Source organism: Bubalus kerabau, chromosome 1 (assembly GCF_029407905.1).
Source record: "Bubalus kerabau isolate K-KA32 ecotype Philippines breed swamp buffalo chromosome 1, PCC_UOA_SB_1v2, whole genome shotgun sequence".
Taxonomy (NCBI): Eukaryota; Metazoa; Chordata; class Mammalia; order Artiodactyla; family Bovidae; genus Bubalus; species Bubalus kerabau.
In genome coordinates, this window is record NC_073624.1 from 140,466,571 (window position 1) to 140,479,041 (window position 12,471).

Here is a 12,471-nt window from a genome sequence, read left to right on the forward strand (position 1 = left end):
TGTTCTGTTTCATTTTTCTTCTTGACAGAATCAGATTATCTTGCTTACTGTAGCTCTTTAATAAGTCTAATGAAAGCACACTCTCTAATTTTTTCTCCCTTTTAGTATTTCCCAGCTATTATTTCATGTTTATTTAATCATAATATTTTAGAATCAATTTGTGTAGTCATTAGAATTAAAATCTTGATTTATTCTGGAGATTATATTAAATTTATAGATCAATTTAGGAGAAATTGATACTTTCTAAAATATCAAGACTTCTTACCATTCCCCAGTAGAATATATCTTTCTATTTGTTAAATTATTTGTTGAAGTTCCTCAAAGTCATTTTAAAATTTTCTTCACATGAATCTGGTACATTTCTTATTCAGTTTATTCCTATGTAGTTCATGGTTCTAGATCGTATTATTAATGGAAATCTCTTCTTCAAATTTATGTTCTATGTGATGTTTGTATATAAAAAAGCTATTGATTATTGTATAATTTCAGATTATTTGTAATAGTTTCTTTAGTTTTTTTTGTGCTTTTCCTGGCTATTCAGGACACAATCATCTATAAGTATATGATCAATTTGGCTCTTCCATTCTGATTTCTCCACCTGTCATTTCTCTCCTCTGAGTACACTGATACCCTTCTCCATAAAAGAAGGTATTAGTGATGTATTGATGATACCTTTTGCCATTTAGAAATTTTAAATCTTTGCATAGGAAAATCTGTCATTCTTTTCTTTCATAGCTTCGGGGGTTTCTAACTTGCCTTGGAAGGTATTTCCCACTCCCCAAATGCTAAAGATACATTCTATATTTTCTTCTAATATTTTAGAGTTTTCACTTTTACACTTAGATCTTCAGTCCATCTGGAATTTATTTCTATATATTGCATGAGATAAAAAATTAACTTTATTTTTTCCAGATGGTTTGCAGAATTTCCCAACATCATTTATAAAATTGGTCAATCTTTCCTCATTAGTTTGAAATGCCACTTTCATCACATTCTAAATAAGTCAGTTTTCTTTTTAAGCCAGAGCTTAAAAACTAAATGAAATGAATTACAGTAGAGAACAAAGATAGGAAATGGAGGCAAAAAAACAGATATCGATAGAGTTCTACACAAACTATTTAATGTATATAATACAATACAAATGTCATTCATAACAAAATAGTAAAAATATAAATAATTCAGAGCAAATATTCTTATAAAATATTCTAGTAAGAAAGATTCAGAGGATGGACACCCATGAAATATAAGTGTGCAGGAGTTATTTAAACATTGTTTACAGTTACTCCCATCATGTGGATTGTTATTTAAAGCCTCAAAACTATAAACATCCTCAAGCTGCCTAGTTTAACTCCAAATCAGATGTTACTGAGAGAGGATCAGAATGTACATTAAGTAAAAAAACAAAGCCTAAAATTAGGGGTGGGGGGAAGTAATGGTCTCTTCTGTTTTAATATTTCTAGATGGTTTGGCTTTCATTGACATATCTAAGGCTCTAGATGTATGTCAGTGTGTATGTCATACATATATGTAGAGTGAAGGTGGAACAGTGGTTCTGTGCAATCCTTTTTCTCTTTTAACAGAAGAGTTAATTACGAGTCATTGAGATCAACTGCCGAAGATAACAAGAGTCAGTGTGAACTCTGAATCCTTGGTGGAAATACCAAAATATGTGTACTAAAATGCATGCCTTCCCAAGGCTTTGAAAGATCTGTGAAATAACAAGTTAACAATTACTATTATGATCCTGAATCCTGATAGTTCTCAGCTACATCCTTTTAGTCTTCAAAAGCCTGAAGTGCTCCTACCCTTCTCTTTGTTAGTGGAACTACAACAGAGCTAACAGAGGCATTTGTGAAACTATCTTCACTTTGGAAGATTAGAAAGAATATTATTGGCCAACAAAAATTGCCATTTCCTCATGTTATCTGTTCCAGCTTAAATAAAAATGAACAGAGTAGTCAGAAGAGAAAGACAGTTCACTAATCTTGCAGTGGCAAGTCATGTCCTCTAGGAAGTAAAGAAAAGCCAGAAGATGATTGTGAGGCATGTTTCTACACAGCGCCACTCTGTTTTCTCACAAATGAAATGGCAGGTTTTTAGGAAGGACATTCAGTTGAGTTCATCCAGCAATTAAATAGCAGCAACAGTAATAATAACAACAGCACCAACAACCACAAATAAGCCACTTTGTTCAGTGGTGAAGATATGGATGTTCTGTGTCTGTGAGGGGTTGGTAGAGAGGTATGGCCTGTTTTGCATTATATGAATGGTATAAGTCAGTTATGTTGCACAGATAAAGCAGAAGCCAGTCCCAGAATGTCAGCCTCTGGGAAGTAACTGCTGTCCAGGGCACTTTACAGCAAATACTATAAATGTTTTAATAATTTAAAAAACATCCATAATACTATAAAGGGATGTTTTCAAACATTACAATATTTAGCAAACTACAATAAAAACATGCAATTAACTAAGTCAAGTTTTAAGTTTTCATCAAGGGTCCTAAGCATAGAACCTGAACTCAGGTTTTATTTTTCAATAAGCTAAATGAATATAGATTTTCTTGACTATGGAAAACGGTCCAAGAGAGTGGCTGTTCTGGCAGTCAGGTTAACAGATGTTTCCCTTAATAGTCTTTCCTGGAAACTCTTGCAGAGCATGTGTCTCTTTTGCCACCACTACTTGTTGAGACAGCTTCCCAGGCGGCGCTAGTGGTAAAGAACCTGCCTGCCAATGCAGGAGACAGGAGATATGGATTCAATCTCTGGGTCAGGAAGATCCCCTGGAGAAGGAAATGGCAACCCACTCCAGTATCCTTGCCTGGAGAATCCCACAGACAGAGGAGCCTGGCGGGCTGCAGTCCATAGGGTCGCATGAAGTCGGAAATGACTAAAGTGACTTAGCATGCACGTACTTGCTAAGATTGTCTTGGGTGTTCTCTGCCTTCCTGGCAGTGGGGTAAAGCTAGACTCTGGACTTTCTTTTTCCCAGGCCTTTGGAGGACTGCTAATTACAAAATACTTAAGTACTAGAAACTCATTCACTGAGCCAAGCCAAGTCTCAGAGTCAAAAGCATTTTAAAAATATCTGCACAACAGCCATACTTCTTCATACTTCATCTATTTTTAGAGGCCCAATATTTGTTTTGCTGGAAAAGAAAAATTAAAACACAAAAAGCATGCCCATGAGCAAATCTGAAATAATAAGCGGCACATACATGTTGTAGAGGAAAACATTCAACATAAGACAGTCAACATAAAAACACATTCAGCTGAGTATCTTTATAAATAGAAGTTATTATTTTGTGTTCAATTGCTAAACGTTTTAATGCCCTTAAAAGTTATCAAGTTCTTTATATAAATATAATTTCCTGATGTTAACTTTTCATAAAATTATTATGGAAAATTATAAATGTACTCTATTATTTTCATGTGTAATTTTGCAATCATCATATTGTTAAAATTAGAAACATGAGGAAGAAAATAAACAGAAACATTATCAAGCACCAAAGAAACTATTAACTGAAAAATATTAATTTTTCTGTATAAAAACAGTTTGTCTATGCAACTATTAAATAGTTTGAACAGATATCATGTCACACAGATTTATAGATAAAATTTGTCCCAATTGGGTGTCCCTAGGTCATATCCAATTTAAGTTCACACCCTGCCTTATCTTTAATGTCCCTTTCAATTCCTGAGCATAATAACAAGGTGGAATTATGCTTTGAACCCTAAAGGAACAGTTTTGGAGTTGTTTGCCTTATATAATTACTGCTATAAAGCCAGGTAAGTTTTCACACTGTATCTTTAAAAGCAAAAATCATTTTAAAAGGTTCTGAATCGCCTCCAACTGGAACGTACAGAGGCATATGAAAGGAAAGCTTTTTCAGTACTGGGGAAATGCAGTCCTAATGCAGGGAAGAAAAGCAAATTTCCTGATCTCCACAATGCTGTGGCATTTTCTGACCCCCGTCACTCATCAAGGGCTGTTGGTGGTGAGGAGGGCTAATGCGAGCCTCCATCACCACCATCTTCCCGAGACCAAAGGCTGGCTTCAGCAGTGGCAGTTCAGAGGCGCTCCCGGGACTGCAGGCGGACACCAGCGATGGTGGTAACACTTAAAGTTCAGAGGCGCTCCCGGGACTGCAGGCGGACACCAGCGATTGTGGTAACACTTAAAGGGCCTGAAATACCTTTATTCACTGCTTCAGCGCTTTCTTGCATCAACCCACATAATTCGACGTGGCAATATAGAAAATGGTAAAGTGGAGTTAAGGGAAATCCTGACGAAGACTGCAAATCAGGTTCAGAGTGGAAACTGGGACTGTCAGCATTACCAGTATTTCCTGCCCCACAACCAGTAGATCTGTAACCAAAATGGCTTGCTGTGAATTTTGCAGCACCCAAGCCAAAGCAATAACATTTCCAGAAGAGCATATGCACCATGACAGAAGACCACAGCAGCCCAGAAAAATGCTTTTCCTGGGAAGGTCCATGCAGTGATGAATAGGGCTCTTGATGCTATGGCAGCTGGGCAGAGATTTTCACTGTTTCCAGCCCACAGTGAGGTAATTTTAAAGGCACTTTTCCCTTCATTTGTTCTACATTCACTGAATGTACATTTTTTGATGTCAGAGGGACACTGCAGAAAAGATCAGATGAGATAGTCTGACAATAGAGCCAAAGTTCAAAGATGCTCTATTTTCAGGTAACAGCCGCGACAGTTTGTCTGCATTAAATCTCTTGAGGGCATGTCACTCTAACCCTATCCACAGCTTTTCAAACAGTTCAAAACAAACAAATCACTTAGTCGTTGAACAACTCTAACATCTGATACCATCACACAGAAGTTGTAGCGATAGCCACTAATCAAAGTTCTTTTCATTCCGTTCAGAAAAGAAAATTTTTCAGCTTTGGTTTAAGATCACTTTTTATGTTGTTCTTTTGAAAATTATTATATGCCAAAGCTAAAAAAGAAGATTCTGTCTGAAAGACGAACCAGAAAGTCAAGCTGTCTAGCTGCACGTTGCTGTCAGCGACTAACTATGGTGCGGGGTGGGAGTCGTCGGAGGTGACCGGCGAGCCCTGTAAAGGAATAGCCAAGGCCTCCATGGAACTGCCTGGCCAGGCCTCAGGTGAGACCCCACGCTCAGCAGGTGCATCCGGGCATCTGTCCCCTCCTTTCAGGCGTTTCCGCTGACTTTGCAAGGAAGCGCGTACATCCAAGGCCAACACCACCAGGCGGTAGAACTGTAACACCACCACCAGGAAATTCTTGGCAGCAAAGAACACTAGCATCTGGTTGATCACTTCGAAATAGGTCATGAGTATGAGCCGCACAACAAGGAAAGGACCATCTTGTATGAAGATACTGATTCCAATGTTCCATAGGTCGGCACTGTATTGGCAGAAGAACCGGCTGGAGAACCCCCTCGTTGTCATGGACACTGGGCACACGACATTCTGTACTGAAAACACAAGACAGGCCAATTAACGCAGGTCTCTGAAATGCACAAAAGAATGGAGGGGGTAAAAGCCATCAAACACTGGGGCTACGCTAGTTCACGATTGGGAGTGAGCCTGTAATTTCATTCTGCGGGGCAGGGGCATAGAAACAGCTGCAACCACCCTGCCATTGGACATCCTTCATCACTTTATATTCAAAATGCATCATCTGTTTTAACTCCAATCAAACACATGAAAGAAAACCAGCCTCTACTTTCTATCCATGTAAAAAAAAATTCAGCTCACCTTCAAGTCCTCACACCAGGGAAAGCACCATTAACTAGCTAGATAAAGAACAGAAGAAACTGCCCTGTCTGTCTTTGAAGTCTGCAGCACAGGGAGGCAGCAGGGCGGCAGGTTACTCTGGGAGTCAAGTCAGGGAGTCTGGCTGCTGCTTCTGGCTTCCTTACATTCTAACAGCAAGATGCTGGCCCCGTTACTTAGGCTGCCTGGGCCTCAGTTTCCTCCTTTGAAAACTGTAGAACAATGATGCCTTTGAGGAGAGGGGCCCCTATTCCCTGACTCTTTTTGTTTCCATTAGACTAACACCCTGGCAACTCTCCTTTCTCCCTGTCCATCTTTCCCTTAAGATAATGTATGACTTACCTGGCTGCTAAATTTGGAAGATGAACCAGAGTATGCATGGCCAAGATCCTTCTGCATCCTTTCTTTGGTACCTACCTATTTACTGGCTGACTCACTCAGGCCTCTATGTAAATTGTGTTTCGAAAATTCAAAGTGCTTCTTCAAATTCAAACTTAAGTCATGCTAAACATATTTCTCTAATGGTAGTGGGGAAAAAAGCCCAAATAACTGCCATTGTTATTATATTTTGTCTAATTCCTTATGGTTTTGTTTCACAGTTTACAGGAAAGACTGGATATAATTACTGATTTTCCAGTTGAACAAAAGGAGGTCCAATCAACAATGGAACCTTATTTGCTTTAATTTTTAAAATGTAAATTTAATTCAGGGTCAAGGGCAGAAAATAGTCCTTTTATAATAATACAGCCTTCCACGTGGAGTTTTCAAACAAAGAATGCCTTCGTCTATTGGAGCCTGCAAATACTATGAAGCCGCTTTGATATGGGTGCACATAATGTACTGTTTGTTGGAAAATACAATAGTGATTTAGTCAGAAGTAGCATTTGGTCTTTGTTTTTCAAACAGCTGCATAACATTATCACCCATGAAAGTTTACAAAATTTCTTTCTTAAATAAAAATTTTCTAAGTGAGGCTATAAACCACAAGATATGGGAGGGTGAGGATGAGCAGAGGGAATGACAAAAGAAAAAACAAGATAAGATCAATAATAGCCTTTCCTAAGATGTTAGGGTCAGGAAATGTCTCCCAGAGGATCTCCTAAGGGTATCATTCAACATCTAAACTGATAGTGCCTAATATTCTGGCAGAGGACACCAGCTGATCGATGGGTATAGAGCACGTTTGTGTGTGTGTGTGTGTACTTATTTGTACACATTTGTTTGCAGTTATTAACTCGTAAATAGGTTCTGAGCATTTCCAAAAAGCCATAGCCATGCTTTCCATCTATTCTGTTGACAATTTTGTTTTGCAAAAGTGGATGCTAAAGTCTAAAATGGCCTCTGAAACTTCTGTGCTTATCGGAGTGGACTGAAAAAGGATGCAGAAAAATTAAATATCTTTGTACAAAGATTCATTCTACCCCTGAGGTCATCAGGTAGGGTTCCATAAGAGAGGAATCAGACTTGAGGAAAATATAACTATTCAATCCAAGAACTTATTCAGAGTGAAATGGTATCCAGGAGAATTGCCACATCAAAATTCTAGGGCTCCTAGAATTTATAGGCTCACTCCAGGTCAATGCAGTACAATAAAACCATCTGTATTAATAAAAAAAATATATACATTCTATATCTGTGCTGACAACACAGCCATGTATGACCACTGAGCAGGCTGGTGTGACTGAGGAACTGAACTTTTAATTTGATTTAATTTTAATAACTTTAAATAGCCACATGTGGCTAGTGGGTACTGTACTGGATAACGTAGCACTAGATCATCAGTATGAAATGCCTGAGAAACAGTTTACTTCTGGCAAAGTCTTAGGAGGTTTATGTTTTTATTAAAATAAGCCCAGTGGGAGTATAAGACCCACTACTGAGGAAAAAAATCCAGTTTTCCATGTGGCCCTGAAACTGCTCTTATTCCTTTCGAAGTTCTAATACAAAGGTCTGACAAAAGAATGAAAAAGTGAAAGTGAAAGTGAAGTCGCTTAGTCGTGTCTGACTCTTTGCAACCTCATGGACTACAGTCCACCAGGCTCCTCTGTCCATGGGATTTTCCAGGCAAGAATACTGGGTGGGTTGCCATTTCTTTCTCCAGGGAATCTTCCCGACCCAGGGATCGCAGGGAATCTTCCCGACCCAGGGATCGAACCCAGGTCTCCTGCATTGCAGGTGGACGCTTTAACCTCTGAGCTACCAGGGAAGCCCCCAAAATATCAAGAGATAGCATGTATATGCCAGTAACTATGCTAATAAGCACAATCATTACAAACTACATCTTATTTTTGTCACCACAAGAACACTCAACCCTCACTACAACAATTATCAACCCTATTTCATGGATGAAAAGCTGAGGCTCCTAACTAATTTGCAGAAGTGATGGAACTGTATGAAATGGACATAAGGCTGTGCTCTTATCCTCTCAACTATCTCAGGTTCACCAGGTACCCGAAGGGGACCTTCTTGTGGCTCTCCCGAGTTTCAACCCACTTTTCTTCTAAACTGACCTGGAACAAACACTGAGATATCAAAGTGATAAAAAAAAAAAAAAAAAAAGATAGTCCTCTTAAATGACTCCTTAGCTTCATTACAGTTTCATAATCAAGAATTGTTATTTTCTGTTTCTCTGAGCAAACATCAGATAATTACCAGCCAGGTCAAGTGGAAATTGTAGCATGCTCCAGGTCCATATAACAAGGATGGAATAAACCAGGGCAGGGCTATTCCTGGAATGTAGAAAAGATTTTAAATTAGCGATGAAAAATATGATCACATGCAGAAAAAATATTTCCTCCTTTTTCTCCTTTTTGACTATACCCTAATAAACGACAGTTGTCAAAATATCTTGGTTATCACCAAGATATTTGTGAAAAATCCATGCATGATTAAAATGAAATAATGAAAAAGAAGTTTTAAAAAATATGAAACTTAAAACCCAACTTCCACATGTAGCAACATCTATGTGAATCATGGCAAAACCTCTTGGTCCCATATTGCTGTATTTCATTTTACAAAATCACAGAAGCATTATAGGACAAAAGTTAGATATTAACCTGAAAATTTGGAGGGGTTATTTCAAGAAATTTCAAGGATAGAAAGTGAAAATTGTCCCAGGTTCCCAAGACTCTGACTTAAAAATCCCTCTCAAAAGGGCTGGATAAGGCTCAACAATTAAGAGCTTAGCATGTAAAAGAAACTCCATCCTCAGCTGGAGAAAAAGTGGGAAGATAAATCCAATAATCAAAGATTTACAGTGGACACTAGGAGGTAAATTATTTCATCCACAATTGAAGCTGTTTCAGTTGTGAATCAAGGAATATGATTGTTTCATTCACCGCTGGATTCTCAGTGCCTACAACAGTGCCTGGGAAATAAGAGTCACTCAGAAATATTTATGGAAGGAATTGTTGCATGTACAAAAGGATCCATACCTGGAAAATGTACAGATGTCATAGACCGAGGAGAATGGTCTCGAAGACTAAAGTCAGAAAGAATAGAGGTTACAAAAATATGAAGGATACGAAAGAAGAATCAAAGTCACTCTTTTACAGCAAAAACCCAAAGGAAGTTATCAATTTGAGGTTAGTGGTGTAATAACAGATTTTGTTGCCAACTTCTCTGTCAAGAGGGATTTCCAGAATGGAGAGGGATAGAAAAACATCAGGGAAGAGTAATTGAAACCAAATTCAATGAGGTGATTGTAAGGGATGTTTTTAAATGTTCCAAGTATTGAAGTCCTGAAAAATTAGATCTCAAAACTCTGAGAGAATTTGTAAATGAGATTTCTAAGCCATCATTATCTATCCTGGCAGTTGATGGTGCAGACAAGGTTGGTGACAAAAAAATGAGGTCTTAACTTTCAAAACGAAGCAAAAGTATATCTTGAACTATAAAGGCGCATTTACTCTTAATCCCTGGTTAGATTATAAAACTGGTTATTTGAAAGATTTCTGAGAGCCTGTATTGAAGAGAACAGTAATTACTAGGAATCATCACAGGTTTCCTGAGAACAAAAGCACTCATCTAAGATTATTTTCTCTCTCTCTCTTTCCTTTTCTTTAAAAATAGAGTTAGGATTACTAAGCAGGTAATGATATATAAATTAATAATAGACATTTGGATTTAAACAAGGCTCATGAAAAAGCCTCCCATGGTGTTCTTATTAGCAAGATGAAGAAATGTTCTGGGTGTGAGTACAGTTAGGTGAATTCCTAACTGCGTAAATGACTCCCCAAAGGAAGCTTTCTACTGGGTCGCTGCAGGCTCTGCTTTTGATTCTGTTGCACTTCACATTTCATCCCTGAATTGGTTGCTAACGCTGATGGAAGGCTTCTCCTATGCACATATGACACCGGAGGTTGGATCGGAAACCAATACCTCAGAAGACACAACCAGGATCCCCAGAGATCTTGACAGAGTGTAACTGGGTGACCTTTAATAGGATAGAAGAGGTGGCACTTCATGGCAGCCATTCAAAAGGCTCAAGGATTTTCCCTTCCTATTATCTAATTATGAGTCCGCAGTGTGACATAATTTTTGATTTTCCAAAATCAAATGCAATCATAGATCACTTCCCAAGAAGTATAAGTCAAGAATTTTAAATGAAAATGCCGGGGGAATGTGGTCTATAATTTTCCCTTTGCAGTTTCAATGTCTATATTTAGCACACCTTCAATAAGTGCCTGGATTTTTAAATAATCTTACCTGCAGTTTCTGAACTCATACTATGTGCCAGGGAGTTTTCTAAGTATTTAGCTCTGCAGTCACACTTAATCCTCATACCGGCTCAACAAATGGGTACACTTATGATCCCTATTTGGCCAGTGATTTCAGCATCCACCCTTTTAACCTTTACATGATAGTATTTCCATGAAGAAAATGGAAAGTTTTAGCCCTGCTCTGTTCTACTGTGTTCAGAGTATATCTGAAATATTATGTGCTGCCTTCATGTTTTAGGAGGAACGTTTAAAATGTCTTTGGTCCAAAGGAGAGAGTCTAGGATGGTGAAAGACCTCAGAGCCATGTTAGAGGTGGCATAGTTCATGAAACTAAAAACCAGAGATGATTTCTTAAAAACTGAAAGGGTTATCATCTGGAAAATGAATTAAACTTATTTCTTGTGACTTCAGAGAACCAATTCAGGTTCAAAGGATTTTAGCTGCACCTATAAGAATCCAAATTTCATCACAATAGAGGAAAGTACTTTCTTATAATATTAACTCAAAATAGAATGAGTTGCCCCTGGGGTTAGTATATTCTCTATTAGTGAAAATGTTCAAAGAAAGTCTGGACAAAAACTTATTGAGAACATTTTGGAAAGGATTTTGCAAGAGATGTAAAATAGATTTCTCCATAGATGGTCACATTTGAAGTTTCTTCTCATCTCAGACTTCAATAATTCTACCAAAAACCTCATGTGCAATTTTGTCTGCAAGGCAGCAGAAAGAAATGGTAAGGCTGGGTTGCCAGAATTCAAACATCAGCTCTAACCCTCACCAGAAAGACAGGGCATGGGCCTCCAATCCCAGGCTAATCATTTACCAGCTATATGAATATGGACAAATAATTTAATACCTATGTGCTTTAGTTTGGTGTTTTAGTTGCTAAGTCAAGTCACGTCTGACTATTTGTGACCCCATGGACTATAACCTGCCAGCCTCCTCTGTCCTTGAGATTCTCCAGGCCAGAATACTGGAGTGGGTTGCCATTTTCTTCTCCAAGGGATCTTCTCCTGCTTTAGTTCACCCACTTTGAATGACAATAATAATAGCTACTGGATTTTATTTCATAGTTGTATTACATGTTGTTTAAATATGTTAAACATATAAAATCAGCTCTCAAAACAGCACATGATACAGACTAAGCATAGTTGAGTCCTACAAGTTATATATATATATATATATATATATATATATATATTACTAGGTAACCTTGAGACTGTCACAACTTCTCTTGACTACCACTGTTAAACTTATAAAATCCTGATATTGATAGTCTCTACTTAATGGTATTATTGTAAAGACTAAATAACTTATCACAACTAAAACCCTTAAAGCAGTGCTTGGAACACAGCAAGAGATAAATATTATCCATCACTACTATTAGTAGTAGTAATAGTATTTTTATTATGGGAACATACTTCTTAAATACTTTGTGTTTTAACTTCATTATTATACAAAATAGGGATAAATAATAAGCTGACCTTGATCCTAAATAAGGTTCTAACTTTATGATACTGAATATATATTTTTTGCAAGTATTCTCTGAGCACATGCAATATGGGAGAATGTGGGTATTGACAAATGTATTAGTAAAGTTATCAAACATGAATTTTGAAAAGATGATCAGAAAATCTTTGGAGCAAATTTGCATTATGAATTCAGGCAGTAAAATTTACTCAAGAAGGTTAAACGCTGGAATATAATTAAATCACTAAGCTTAAATGGCAAACACTCCAAATTTATGAAGGAATTTTGGAATGAATTTATCCAACATTGTCTCTATTGTGTAATTGTCTCCCCCACTTGTCTTGCCCCATTTTCTCATGTGCAATCTATCTTCATAAATGTCAGCTGAGAAGCATGTAAGCAGACAATGGACTCTATTCATAGACAGACAAAAGATCTTTTGAAGTATAATTATAGATGTGAGTATCACTTCTCTAGCTGGAAAACTTAGGAGGATAAAAGACATTTGGTAG

At 37.6% G+C, this 12,471-nt stretch overlaps 1 protein-coding gene across 1 annotated transcript in view; it reads right to left on the minus strand.

Moving 5' to 3' along the window:
- Nucleotides 1-3,573: 3,573 nt before the first annotated feature.
- Nucleotides 3,574-12,471, minus strand: part of TMEM26 (transmembrane protein 26) — a 64,131-nt gene continuing 55,233 nt past the window's right edge. The window contains exons 5-6 of the mRNA XM_055589942.1: nucleotides 8,421-8,497; nucleotides 3,574-5,467 (exon numbers count right to left, since the gene is read on the minus strand). Coding sequence (XP_055445917.1) covers nucleotides 5,043-5,467; nucleotides 8,421-8,497 — 502 coding nt within the window. The 3' untranslated portion in view covers nucleotides 3,574-5,042. The remainder of the gene's footprint in view (nucleotides 5,468-8,420; nucleotides 8,498-12,471) is intronic.